We start from the raw sequence: 15,000 nt of genomic DNA on the forward strand, positions 1-15,000 counted from the left end.
ATTTCACTCGGGTGAGCAGACAGGAAAATACAGAACTGATCTGATGTCTGGTGTTATTTGTTTGACATATTGATCAGAAACGACAAGCGCAATGAACATGCTGTGTTGTGCAAGGGCACACGCATACAGTGCCCTCCATAATTATTGGCACCCCTGGTTGAGATGTGTTTTTTAGCTTCCAATTATTTTATTTTTTTTCTAAATAATATGGGACCTTAATGGAAAAAAAGAGAAAAATCAAACCTTCAATACAAGTGCATTTATTCAGTGGGGAAAAAATCCCACATAAAGAAATAATTATTTGACATCAAATAATGTGTGTCACAATTATTAGCACCCCTGGTGTTAATATTTTGTACAACCCCCTTTTGCCAACAAAACAGCACCTAATCTTCTCCTATAATGTTTCACAAGATGGGAAAAGACAGAAAGAGGGATCTTCAGCCATTCCTCTTTGCAGAATCTCTCTAAATCATCCAGAGACCTGGGTCCTCTCCTCTGTACTCTCCTCTTCAGCTCACCCCACAGGTTCTCAATGGGGTTGAGGTCAGGGGACTGAGATGGCCATGGGAGGAGCTTGATTTTGTGTCTGGTGAACCATTTCTGTGTAGATTTGGCCATATGTTTAGGGTCATTGTCCTGCTGAAAGACCCAGTGACGACCCAGCTTCAGCTTTCGTGCAGAGGGCAACAGATTTTGATTTAAAATGTCCTGGTATTTCAAAGCATTCATGATGCCATGCACCCTAACAAGGTTCCCAGGGCCTTTGGAAGCGAAACAGCCCCACAGCATCACTGACCCACTCCCATACTTCACAGTGGGTATGAGGTGCTTTTCAGCATGCGCATCTTTCGTGGTACGCCAGACCCACTTAGAGTGTTTGTTGCCAAAAAGCTCAATCTTGGTCTCATCTGACCAAAGCACACGGTCCCAGTTGAAGCCCCAATACCGCTTGGCGAACTCCAGACGCTTGCGTTTATGATTGTGAGTGAGGAAAGGTTTTCTCCGTGCATGCCTCCCAAACAGCTTGTTGGCGTGTAGACAGCGCCTGATGGTTGATTTGGAGACTTTGTGACCCCAGGACGCTACCATTTGTTGTAATTCTGTAACAGTGAGCTTTGGAGATCTTTTGATTTCTCTTACCATCCTCCTCACTGTGCGTGGTGGCAAAATAAACTTGGGTCCTCATCCAGGCTTGTTTACCACTGTTCCAGTTGTTTTGAACTTCTTAATTATTCCTCTCACAGTGGATATGGGCAGCTGCAGTTGATTGGCAATCTTCTTGTAGCCTCTGCCTGACCTGTGAAGGTCGACGCACATCTGCCTCACTTGTATGCTGTGTTCCTTTGTCTTTCCCATGTTTAAGAGTGGATAAGAGAAATGGCCTCGGTGTCACGTCATATTTATACCCCAGGGAAACAGGAAGTGATGAATTACTAATTAAATGTTCCTACATACTCTGGTAAACTTTGTAAACTACTATAGAAATGACAGAAATGCTTCAATTATATGTATTTCCTGGGAATTGTTAAGGGTGCCAATAATTGTGGAACAGGTGATTTAATGAAAAAGAATTATTTTTTAGTCAGGGATTTTTTTATTTTCTTACAATTCATTTGAGTTGAAGGCTACATTTTCCTACAATTTTCAGTGTGACAGTATTCTTCTGCAATAAACACTGAATTTATTTTAAGGCTTTTAACACATCTCAACCAGGGGTGCCAATAATTATGGAGGGCACTGTAAGTGCAAGGTAGGCTATATGAAGAAGGCCATTTGTTTCTTTGAGGTGGAACATCACATCTTCTGGGATATTAATCATAAAAGTAAAATATTATTTAGCCTTTATGCCTCCTGACAATTTCGGCGACAAAGCCACAAGGGGGAACACATATTTCATATTTTTAACGATATGCAAGTCTACGTGCGCCTTTTAAAAGTGCGTTATGGGGGGATTCTGGACAGGACTGCCTCTCACGTGAACTGTCAGCGTGAAAAGCAATGCACCGCCCGACTTGTCACTGCTGCCCCATTGATTGTCAGAAGTTGACCTGTTGAATATTTCCTGCTTTTGGCGTAAATTCTGGGAACTATCCAGATTTGTGAAGCTCAAATTTGACAGGTATGATGTCGTTACCTGCCGACTTTTTGTCGTCCCGTTTTCTTACACTGTTGTCAAAGCAAGACAGACATTGCGATGCTGACAGGCTGTTTGTGCAATGTTCGATAACGTGCGTTGTAACCAAGGTTGTGTCAGTACCCACAGCTTAAGAACTGCGCACAACTACGTAAAACATCGAGGTTTATCACTACTGGATTATAAAAGGCAGGTCGCAAAATATGCACGTCGCTTGTCTGTTGAGAGCAAACTTCGCCACATATTTAAACCGGAGCAAACGACGCACGTCTTGGTGTGTCCGACTTTCTCCACGGAGGCGGGGCATTTGCAGTGTTTGACAAGCCAGTGCCCTATAGCTTCGCAAGACTGGATTCCTCTTTGATAGCGAACACATTCAGAAAAATCTATCACCGTTTTTTTTTCAATCACTCCCCAAAAATATGCTACCAGCCAAATGGCTAGTGAGGATCAACTTGTTACACGCCAAATGTGATTTTTACCCGCATTTGGCGCCCGTTATTGTTAAGCCCTGACACACACACACACACACACACACATATGCACACACACACCTGCATGAGGCGCAACGACATCCAGAACAACTACAGCCTCAACCCAGGTACACACACACACACACACACACACACACACACACACACACACACACACACACACACACACACACACACACACACACACCTGCATGCAGTGCAACTACAGCCTCTGCTCAGGTACACACACAATTTTATTGATCCTTTCATGGTGTGCAAACTGCTGCTAAATTACAATTTCACTGATTTCCTTCATTCCAATCTTTGCCTCTTTCTTCCCGTTTTTTCTTTCCACTTCCCTCCCTGTTTCATTCACCTTCTCCTCTTCAATATCCATCTGGTCTTGTCCCCTTGACTTGATGTAAAAAAAGGCACCCACTATTAATAGTTTTAAATCCAGACTCAAGACGAAGCTGTTCTCAGATGCAGAGAGCAGCTCTACATAATGTTTTTTTTTTTCTTTCTTTGATTCCAATTATTTAATGTCTTATCTTAAAGTTTTAATTCTTTTTTGTTTTCTTTCTTTTTAATTTTTTTGTGAAGCACATTGAATTAAATTGAATCTGTGTTTGAGATGCGCTACACAAATAAACTTGCCTTGCCTTGTCCCCTGTTATTTCAGAGACGGTGTGCGATCCGCTTGGAGACTATAATGTGTGGGCTCCCCTCCGACCAATCAACATCACCGAGAAGGGACACAAAGTCAATGAGAGTGTGGTTGTCGCGGCAACCAGGGTGAGTCGTAGCCACACGTCCTGCCCTCAGAGCAGGGCATACTGCTTTTGAAGACTGATGCCGTGTCCAGACCAAGAGCGAACTACGCTGCCTGGTAGCGTGGGTAGCAGAGGAAGTTTCGCCTTGAATTCGCTGTATTCACTGCAGACAAAGCATTGACATGTTTGATTCAGCTAATCACATAACGGCTCTGGCTTGACAGCCTGGGACATTCGGAGATATGAACGTTCCGATTGGTTTTCGCCGAACAGCATCAGAGCGAATTCGCCTGCGATGTAGATTTAGTTTAATCGTCAAAATTCGCTCTGGTCGTGCAAGAAGCTTCTCTCCTGGCGAATTCGCTTTGGTAGCGCAGGTCGCGTGCCCTCCATAGAGAAATAATGACTTCCGTCGCTTCGTTCGCTCCATTCGCTCCTGGTCTGTACACGGCATAACAATCATCAAACATTGTAGAGATGAGAAATCTTCTTTAAAAACTTTTTTTTTTAAAACTTAAAAAAAAAAAAATAGGCAGTGCACTTCTGCCTCATACTTTCCTCAGTTTTTTCCCCTCCTATCCCATTTCGCTTGGCTTATTGCCCACCTCTGTTGTAGTTTTCTCTTTTCTGAATGCTCACCTCTGTTATCATTTTATGTTGTCTGGTGGTCCACCTCTGTAATGGTTTTCTCTTGTCTGGTTGTGCACCTCTGTTGCTTCCTCCTCAGTTGGACGGCAGGTCGTTCTTCTGGGACGTTGCCACGGGAGCGGAGGGCACCGTGGGGGGATTCGTCACGCTGCTGGCCGCCTCGCAGGCTCTCAAGCCCACCGCACAGCTGGCACCGCCCCCTCGCAACATCCTCTTCACATTCTTCCAAGGGGTACGCATGTGTATGGGCCAGTCTCAAGCCCTGCGTGTGTAGTGTGTTTATGTGCATGTTACTGCTGCATATGTACATATCTGTGTGTGTGTGTGTGTGTGGGTGTGGGTGTGGGTGTGTGTGTGTGTGTGTGTGTGTGTGTGTGTGGGTGAGTGTGGGCATTTGTGTCTTGGGTTTCCCGCTATGAGAATGCATTTGTGTCTTTGTCTATATTCCTGACCTGTGTGTGTGTGTGTGTTCTCATAGGAGGCCTTTGACTACATCGGTAGCTCGAAAATGGTGTATGACATGGACAACAAGAACTTTCTGATTGACTTGGAGAATGTGCACTCTGTACTGGAGGTTGGACAGGTAAAGCACACACACACACACACACACACACACACACACACACACACACACACACACACACACACACACACACACACACACACACGGGCATACACAAACACACGGGCATACGCAAACACCTAAATACACATTTGCACAGACTGTAGTGGTATGGGATACTCTGCATGTGCTCCAGTTTTACACACGTCTACTGTGTCTTACACAACTGAACTGTGTGTGTGTGTGTGTGTGTGTGTGTGTGTGTGTGTGTGTGTGTGTGTGTGTGTGTGTGTGTGTGTGTGTGTGTGTGTGTGTGTGTGTGTGTGTGTGTGTGTGTGTGTGTGTGTGTGTGTGTGTGTGTGTGTAGGTTGGACTGAGGAGAGACAAGGAGCTGTGGATGCACACGGACCCGATCTCAAGAAGAAACGACTCCACTGTGGATGCAGAGGTTAGTGTTGTTGTGTGTTCTATACATGTAATATGTATACAGTATATATGTGTAGGTAGTTTGTTATGTAAGGGTTAACGTTCGGCGAGAAGGTCGCTACCGTGGAATAGCAGCACGACAGAGAGAATCTTTAGACCCCGACGCAGAGCGGAGGGGTCTTGTTCTCTCTGAAGTGCTGCTATTCCACAAAGCGACCGACTCGCCGAAAGTTAACCCGCTTATTATATGGATATACTTAAATGATTCACACATGGCGGGGACATTTCTTTACGCCTATTTAATGTTAAGTCTATTATAGTTTTTAATGTCAAAAGATTGTTGCTGCGCAAAAACAAAACAGTGCCGTTGTGGAACACCGCTAGGCAACAGCTAGGTAGCCAGGACAACAGGTGTTGTCTATCACAGCAGCTGATTAGAGTCTTGTTGAAAAGTCGCTTTAGCAGTGAAAAGTCTTGTTGCCATTGACAGCGGTCTGTTATAGACCAACCCGTCCGTTATCGAAAAATAACAGACGTGCGAACGTTGGGGAGCCCCGTTGAAATGAATGGAGCATTCGACCGATGACGTCACACCATATAATAAGCACATATAATATGTACGGTATGCCGTTTATATGTAAGTTAATGGTACTGTAGTGTGTTTTGTACAGTAATATGTATACAGTATATATGTAAAGGTAGTGTGTTATGTACATGTACTGTTAGTATACAGTATATATGTAATGGTATTGTGTTGCTCCCTCAGGTGCAGACCCTGATGAACAACCTGAGCACAGTGGCCACCTCCCTCGGTCTGCTGCTGCAGCAGCCCACCGTCTCCCAGCCCCTCCCCCCCTCCTCCTTCCAACGCTTCTTGCTGGCACGCAACATCCCAGGGGTGGTACTGGCCGACCACCAGTCTGCTTTCAACAACAAGTGAGTCCTTAGTCTCGAGTTTCTCAATGGGGGCTGTACAGCGTTTTCAGAGAGCTCTTGGGTATCGTTGAGAAGGAGATGAGGGGGGCCCTAGTGTTATTGTCATCATCATGTTTAGTGGGGGGCATTGGCAGGCTTATGGTGAGGTGGGGGGTGTTTGTTTAAAACAGTTGAGGGCCACTGCCTTAGTCGGTATACAAGGCAAGGCAAGGCAAGTTTATTTATATAGCGCATTTCATACACAGGTGCAACTCAATGTGCTTCACAAAGTTAACAAATGTAAATGAAAGGAAACAGGGAAGAAATAAGGAAATGAACTAGAGTCAAAAAACATTTAAAACATTAAGATAAAACATAAGGTAAAAATAATAATAAAATAAAATAAAACAAATTAAATAAACATAAAAATAAAAATAATATTAATAAAAAAGAATGATATGTAATTTAAGCTATGGGAAAGCATCTGAGAACAGCTTTGTCTTGAGTCTAGATTTAAAGCTATCAATAGTGGGTGCATTTTTTACGTCATCTGGAAGCTGGTTCCAAAGCTTTGAAGCATAGAAGCTAAAGGCTGCCTTTCCACACTTTCAGGCTAATGCTATTATGCAACCATGTTTTTTAGAGATGACTGGAAAAATATTGGTGCTGTTGCTTTCTTACTTTTTATGGTGAAATCCAAGCATGAACGACAATTACTTAACAAATTTGTTAGAGCTACAGTTAATGCTACCAATTTTAAGTCGGAAAATGTAAAAAATATATATATATTTTTTAAAAGCGGTGTAAGGATTGCTGTTTACTGTTGGGAGATTTTACCTATTCATCCATACATTTAGAGGTGATCCAATAATTCCAAGCTGGCACACACCTTAATTTCCTGTGTGTGTGTGTGTGCGTGCGTGCGTGCGTGTGTGCGTGTGTGTGTGCGTGCGTGCGTGCGTGCGTGCGTGCGTGCGTGCGTGCGTGCGTGCGTGCGTGTGCTCCACAGGTACTATGAGAGTGTGTATGACAATGCCGACTACCTGAATGTCAGCTACCCTGCCGGCCTCACCCCAGAAGAGCAGCTGGTCTTCGTCACCGACACAGCAAAGGTACACACACACACACATTACACTGCAAAGGTACACACACACACACACACACACACACACACACACCAGTCCCTCCAGGAAATCGCAATGTTGCGATTGCGTCGTTTTTCGCAACTTCAATGAATTCCCGCGAATTCTGCGCGAGAGCGCAACTTTAACCAATCACCGTGATTTCCCGCAACTTTGAACACTTTGAACCAATCCATGTTGCGCTGACTTCACTGACGTCGACAAACTTCCTTTCAAAAAGGATAATACAATAAAAAAATACAATAAAAAAGTAACCTAGAAATCAGTCCCAGCACTTTACTATACATGTACAAAGTTGTAGGTGAGGGGGAAAAACAAATAAATACGAATGTAGGAAACGCCATGTTCTCATTGCGCGTCTGCTCGCATGGTCACAGGAGGGAAAATGTATGACTAGTCTGGCATAACCAATAGGCCTACATTTTTAAAATGTGCTAGGCCTACATAAATATATAATTAACACTTCATGACAGTCATCTACATTACGCCAAGTATAGGGCTCCTACAACAAGATGTTTTCTTTTTTCTAAAGCGGTCCACCTGCTGGACCACTTTGGTGTTTGACTTGTGCGCATACAGAAGGCAACATTTTCCCTCCGAATTGAGATGCGCAAATGCCTTGTCCACAACAAAGGAGTAATTTCCATCCTTCATTGTGAATGCTGCGTGCGTGCCTGGCCGATATAGTAATCTCTTTCGCGCAAATTGGGCTATGGCTGGATACGAGCACTTGGTGACCGTGGTGACCGTGTCGTCAAATCACTTTCGTTTAACCTGGCGCGGTCAAACGGGCAAGAAACACTGAACATGAATAAAACCAGAGCAGACACGTTGGAAAGCTGTGGGAGTAAGTTGGAAAACTACTTTCTGTCTCTCCCTCTCCTTCTCTCTTCCTTGCGCGATTGACGGTATTGATTGACAGCTGAGACCTCCGTTCTGCAGGCGACGTGGTGTTTTATAGCCTAGATAACAATCTCGTCGTCTTTTATATTCACAAGAGCACCAAAATTAATATAATTTCTGAACATTATTCAGCAAGCACCCTTCACAACAGGAAATCTGTGAACTCCATCCTCGTTACATTGAATGATGATCATCAGCCGTTAATTTAAAGCCGGCTGACGGCGCGGGAGAACAAAAAAAAACCCTAGGCCTATGCCTTCTTTCGAAAGCGACCCCTCCCTCTGCTTTTATTTGTGTTGCTTTTGACAAGCTTGAAAATTAAACGCCGACACAGGCAGGCTATGTGTAGCAGACGACTCACATTAACCAGGATTTCAGTCAAGAGTTCCTGTCACCACGTAGCCTACCCTCTTCAACTGGGTGGACATGCCCAATTCCGCCCGCCTACTTATAGTTAATTATGTATCCACTGTTTAAGTCAGGAATGGATATCGACATGATACGAAGTTTGTAGGCTATGCTTACAATTTGAAACGGTGATGACATTTAAAACAGAGTCAAACGGCCATAAACAGCATTGTAATGAAGGGTGTCGTAATGGCAGCATGAAAGAGATGGAACTCTTCACGGCATTCTGGCTAAAAACTCGCCCTGGCCGCTTCCCTGCTTTGCTTAAGGACCAAAATTATAATATAAAAATGGAAATAATATAAAAACACCAGAGGACTGGAATGTGGCAGTGTTCTTTACTTTCAAGCGTGGGGAAACACATTAAAAATCGCAACAAAAATCGCACCTTTCACTTCATGCCGCAACAAAATCGCAACAACACAGTAAGAAGCTCCGCAACTTTTATCGCGATTTTCTGGAAATCCTCGTGCACCATCTGGCAATTCCGACCGCGATTTCCTGGTGGGACTGACACACACGCACATTAACACATTACACAGCAAAGGTACGCACACACACATTAACACATTACACAGCAAAGGTACACACACACACACACACACACACACACACACACACACACACACACACACACACAAACACACACACACACACATTACACACACACACACACACACACACATTACACATTACACATTACACACACACACACACACACACACACACACACACACACACACACACACACACACACACACACACACACACACACACACACACACACATTAACACATTACACAGCAAAGGTACACACACACACATTAACACATTACACAGCAAAGGTACACACACACACACACACACACACACACACACACACATTACACAGCGAAGGTACACACACACACACACACACATAACGCATTACACAGCGAAGGTACACACACATTAACACATTACACAGCGAAGGTACACACACATCAACACATCAACACATCAACACAGCAAAGGTACGCACACACACACACACACACACACACACACACATTACACTGCAAAGGTACACACACACACACACACACATTAACACATTACACAGCAAAGGTACACACACACACATTAACACATTACACAGCAAAGGTACACACACACACATTAACACATTACACAGCAAAGGTACACACACACACACATTAACACATTACACAGCAAAGGTACACACACACACATTAACACATTACACAGCAAAGGTACACACACACACATTAACACATTACACAGCAAAGGTACACACACACACACACATTAACACATTACACAGCAAAGGTACACACACACACACATTAACACATTACACAGCAAAGGTACGCACACACACATTAACACATTACACAGCAAAGGCACACACACACACACACACAAACACACACACACACACACACACACACACACACACACACACATTAACATATTACTCAGTAAAGGTACACACACACACTAACGCATTACACAGCGAAGGTACACACACACACTAACGCATTACACAGCGAAGGTACACACACACACACACACACACATATTAACACATTACACAGTAAAGGTACACACACACACACACACACATTAACATATTACACAGTAAAGGTACACACACACACACACACACACACACACACACACACACACACACACACATTAACATATTACACAGTAAAGGTATACATACACATTAACACATTACACAGTGAAGGTACAGCCACAGAAACATTAGTATAGCTGTATGCACATACATTACATTACACTTACCTGCTATGGTACACACATCACTCTACATTACATCGCGGTGGCTCGGCGTCGGTTCTAGGGGTGAAGATAATCTTCCGTTTTCACACTTTTTCAAGAAACAAATTTACATCATTTTTTTTACGGAAGTGGTCATGGAAATTCTGCTTTTTGAGTCTGGAAAGTCATGGAAAATCATGGAATTTTATATCTGAATTAGAGTGGGAACCCTGCCACTAAGATTCGCAGACATTTACACTACATTGCTTCGCATTACATTACATGTACCGTTGGCCAGGTGTGTGCCCCCTCTCACCCTGTACTCTGTGTGTACGTAGGTGTAGGCATTGGCAGAGGTGGCTGCTTTTGTAACTGTCTCACCCTGTGCTCTGTGTGTGTGTGTGTGTGTGTTCGTGTGTGTTCGTGTGTGTTCGTGTGTGTTTGTGTGTGTGTGTGTGTGTGTGTGTGTGTGTGTGTGTGTGTGTTCGTGTGTGTGTGTGTGTGTGTGTGTGTGTGTGTGTGTGTGTGTGTGTGTGTGTGTGTGTGTGTGTGTGTGTGTGTGTGTGTGTGTGTGTGTGTGTAGGCGTTGGCGGAGGTGGCTACCCTGGTGGCTCGCTCGCTCTACCTGCAGGCGGGAGGAGAGGAAGGCCAGCTGAGCAGCATCACCGCGGACCCCACCATAGTGAGATCACATGACCACATCAGACCCCCTCGCATGACCACACCACATGAGCACGTCACATGACCAACACAGTGCAATCACGTGACCGTGTCCTATGGCTATGGCAAAGAGAGTAGAGTAGAGGAAGAGGATTCAAGTCTGTGCATTTCCGGGATCCATGTGATGTCATGTGAACTCCCCTTTAGGAGACCTGCGGTTAGGAGACCTTTGGAGGCTTTAGGTTGGGAATAAATGGAGTGCCCTTGGAATTGTAGATAGCAGTCATCAAATGCCCGATTCGGACGGGACTTTTATTACCTATGGACCCCTGGTAATTCGGAATAATTACGGAGAATGTCTGAGTTCTTAGTCCTGTGCGAATGTGCCATGTCCGCGATTTGTGAGGTAATAATTCCGCCGCGAATTACCTACTGTATTTCGGCGAAACACAGACGTCCTGGGGTAATTTCACATAGGCGCACCCTTGTAATGTCTGTGATTTGAGTAAATAACAGACGTTTATTTATCCCGTCCGAATGCGCCCTGAAAAATCACTGATGTCCGCGGGTAATTGCGAATTACCAGGGGTCCATAGGTAATATTTATCCCGTGCGAATCGGGCTTAAGAGAACACAGAAAGAGAAGAAGGAGGGGACGATGGCCCTTCAGGAGACCGAACTTAAGCACACTCCTCTGCATTGGATGGCAGGAGTTTGAATCATCTTACTCTACTAAGAGCATCTTTGGCTATGTCACATCACCATATCACATAACCAACACTGTGAGCTCACATCATACATATGTAATAACAGTAGGGGATTTTTCCATGACCCTAACTCCTGTCCTCCTCGACCTGTACTTATGGCCTCGCACGTCGCTGATGCCCCTTCTCCTGCTGTCAGCCTAGCCACAACAGCTTTTGGGGGACTTTTCCCCCATTCAACATCCCGACTGCAAATGAGAAAATTACCTTTGAATTGCACTTTTGCAAGATATTGAATTAAAGTTCTGTTGTCAACGACACCTGGCGACGTCATCACGAGGCCCAAAACACAGTGGAGGATGGTAGTCAGGACAACGGAAAGAACCCTGAATTCTGGAAACTCAGTTGGTGGCAAAGCGATATATGAATCACCCTGTAGAGGGCGACAAACCAGCATCTTTGCCAAGAGGGCAGTGCCTGAGGAAAGCTGCGAAGCTAAATGTGACGGCTAGTGTTCAATAGCTATATAGATTATTACATGACTGCATCACATAACCCACACGATGAGATCACATCCTGTTATGTTATTATGTCTGCATTTCGCAGAGGATTTTATCCAAAGTGATGTACCAAAGAGGACATGAGCAGCAGCGTTCAAATGGGATGGAAAATGCCCCTCAGTAGCCATGCTGGAGGCCCTTATACACCATCATATAGATAACATAGCATCACATAGATACATAGTGCAGTGGTTGACGCCCTTTTTTAACAAACGCCCCCCGGACTAGGGCTGCACGATATTAGCAAAATATGCGATACAGGATAACATGACTGTATATCACGATATCGATATTACTCGCGATATTTAATATATACATATATTTTCCCCTCTCTACTTGCCATTCTACACTTTATCATGTATGAAACAACTGAGAGCAATGTTTTATTTCCAACATTATTTTTATTTGGAAAAAACATGGGTAATATACAGCATCAACTTAAAATGTCAACCTTTTTAATACGTTTTTTAACCTTTTCACCAAATTAACTGTTATGAAAAATTAAAAAGTAAGTATCACGATATAACCAACTTTTGCGATATGTGTATCGCAAGCCGTGATGTCGCGATATCGATACATTTTCGATACATCGTGCAGCCCTACCCCTGACCACATCATAAGACACACATGCATAAATACATACACTTGTACACGTCAGCAATTATGCTGGATGCACTGTAATACAGGTTCCCCCTTTCTCTGTGTAACGCTTCCCCCTCTACCTCTCTTTCTCTTCCTCTCTCTCTCTCTCTCTCTCTCTCTCTCTCTCTCTCTCTCTCTCTCGTCTCTGTCTCCCAGGTGACGCAGCTGCTGTACGGTTTCCTGATCCAGTCCAATAACAGCTACTTCAGGTCCCTCACCAACCCCGAGGACAAATCCCTACTGGGTGAGTACAATACCTCCAACGCTGCTCTCTCCCATTGTCTCTCCAGGCTCCAGCACACACCTAAACACACAAACAAGGTCATACACATGCTCTTATACACCTGAAACGTGTCTCTGATATGTAGACTATACTGTGCCACAATCACAAACAATACATCCAAACTGTAGCACATAGGGGAAAGAACAGTTTTCTGAAGACCAGTGCGTGTGTGTGCGTGTGTGCGCGTGTGTGCGCGTGTGCGCGTGTGTGCGTATGCGTGTGCGTGTGCGTGTGCGTGTGTGTGTGTGTGTGTGCGTGTGCGTGTGTGTGTGTGTGTGTGTGAATGTGTCTGCCTGCATAACGTGTATGTGAGAAAGCCCACCTGGGAAACTCCTACTGTCATTGTGGCACAGCACTTCACAGCACACAGTACTGCACACAACGAACTTGCAAACCTCACCTGTGCAAGGGGGCGGCTCCCCAAGAGAGCAGTGCGGCGGGGCGGTACCATGCTCAGGGGTACCTCAGGCATGGAGGAGGTTGGGGGAGAACATTCCCCCCCACTAACCTGGCAGGTCGGGAGTCGAACCAGCAACCTTTAGGATACAAGTCTGACTCCCTCCTCACCGCTTACCAATGACTGCCCTGTAGTGTTACAGCCATGTTGTTATGAATGGGCCCACCGGCGGGCTCATCTGCACAGAGAGGTTACAGCATATGAACGAGTGTGTGTGTGTGTGTGTTCGTTCCTCCCCCCTGCAGAGAATCAGGCCCCTCAGTTCTACGTGGGCGTGCCCATCATGGCCAGCACCATCAAGAGGTCCACGCGCATTGTGCAGTACCTGCTGGCCAACTACGTGGGGGAGGCCACCAGCCTCAACCTCACCAAGTGCCAGGACCCCTCCGGCATGCCCGGCGAGAGCAAGGAGGTGAGAGAGACGGAGAGAGTGTGTGTGTGTGCGCGCGCGCACGTGTGTGTGTGCATGTGCACGTACGCGTGTCCGCGTACATGTACATATGCTCCTGTTTATGTCTGGGTGGAGGAGGTGTATGTTGGGGCTGGGGCTAGATGTGGAGGGGTGTGACTGTGTAGGTCGCTTGAGTAGCTCTACTCCTGTGTCTGTGTCCAAATGTCTCTCCTCTGTCTGCCTCTGTAGCTGTGTGGAGTGCAGCTATGGCTGCATGGGGCTAATGGCTCCGCTTCCCCTACCTTTGGCTCTATATCTCTCCTCTCTCCTACCTGTGGATGTGTGGGGCTAATTGAAACGAAACGATAAAAAGCCGCAATTACAGGGTGTATGCAGGGTTTTAAAAAGTATTAAAAGGTGATAAATTAAAAAGGCAAAATTTAATGGCCTTAAAAGTGGTAAATTTGCTCAAAAGGTATTATTTTTTGAAAAACGAGGTATTATTTTTTTTCATTTTGACAAAATAATTCATTGATTCTGTATCTGAGGACAGTATGAGGGCAGTCATGGGTACGCGGTTAGGGGTGTCAGGTTGCCAACCTGCCAGGTTGGTGGGGGAAGTAGCCTAATTAACCAGTGTTCTCCCCCATTCTCCTCCATGACTGAGGTACCCTGAGCATGGTACCGTCCTGCCGCACTGCTCCCTTTCGGCCGTCTTTTTGCAAAAAAAAGTGTAATGTAATGTTAAGGAGCTAGAAATTACAAAAGATGTCTTGTTAATACTCGCATCGGAGTGTCATGATGGTTGTAAAAAAAATCTAAAGGTAGTGAAAAAGGGTATTAAATGGTAGTACATTTGACTTCAAGATTGGTGTATATACCCTGAATTATGGCTTGGCTGCCATTATACTTAGTTTGGGAGCATTGAACAGTGTTGTGGACCTTTTATCATTTCCATTCAGTTATCTTCTGTTTGGTCCAGCACCGGTGCTCCTCTGCTCCTCTGCCCTACAAAGGCAAAGTGCAGTAACTACGCCAACATTGCAACTGAGAAAAAGGCTGCATTGGTATCAGATTCAATATTGAAGTTGATGCAAATTTGACATGGAAATATCTCTAGAACGGGACACA

General features: G+C 44.9%; 1 protein-coding gene across 1 annotated transcript in view; it reads left to right on the top strand.

The window, feature by feature from the left end:
* ncstn (nicastrin) overlaps nt 1–15,000 on the top strand; it is a 22,639-nt gene that overhangs the window by 4,451 nt on the left and 3,188 nt on the right. Inside the window, exons 7-15 of the mRNA XM_063217024.1 lie at nt 3,293–3,405; nt 4,111–4,263; nt 4,510–4,614; nt 4,961–5,041; nt 5,786–5,955; nt 6,944–7,046; nt 10,756–10,854; nt 12,895–12,982; nt 13,724–13,890. Coding sequence (XP_063073094.1) covers nt 3,293–3,405; nt 4,111–4,263; nt 4,510–4,614; nt 4,961–5,041; nt 5,786–5,955; nt 6,944–7,046; nt 10,756–10,854; nt 12,895–12,982; nt 13,724–13,890 — 1,079 coding nt within the window. The remainder of the gene's footprint in view (nt 1–3,292; nt 3,406–4,110; nt 4,264–4,509; nt 4,615–4,960; nt 5,042–5,785; nt 5,956–6,943; nt 7,047–10,755; nt 10,855–12,894; nt 12,983–13,723; nt 13,891–15,000) is intronic.

The sequence above is a fragment of the Engraulis encrasicolus genome, chromosome 2 (assembly GCF_034702125.1).
Source record: "Engraulis encrasicolus isolate BLACKSEA-1 chromosome 2, IST_EnEncr_1.0, whole genome shotgun sequence".
Classification (NCBI taxonomy): domain Eukaryota; kingdom Metazoa; phylum Chordata; class Actinopteri; order Clupeiformes; family Engraulidae; genus Engraulis; species Engraulis encrasicolus.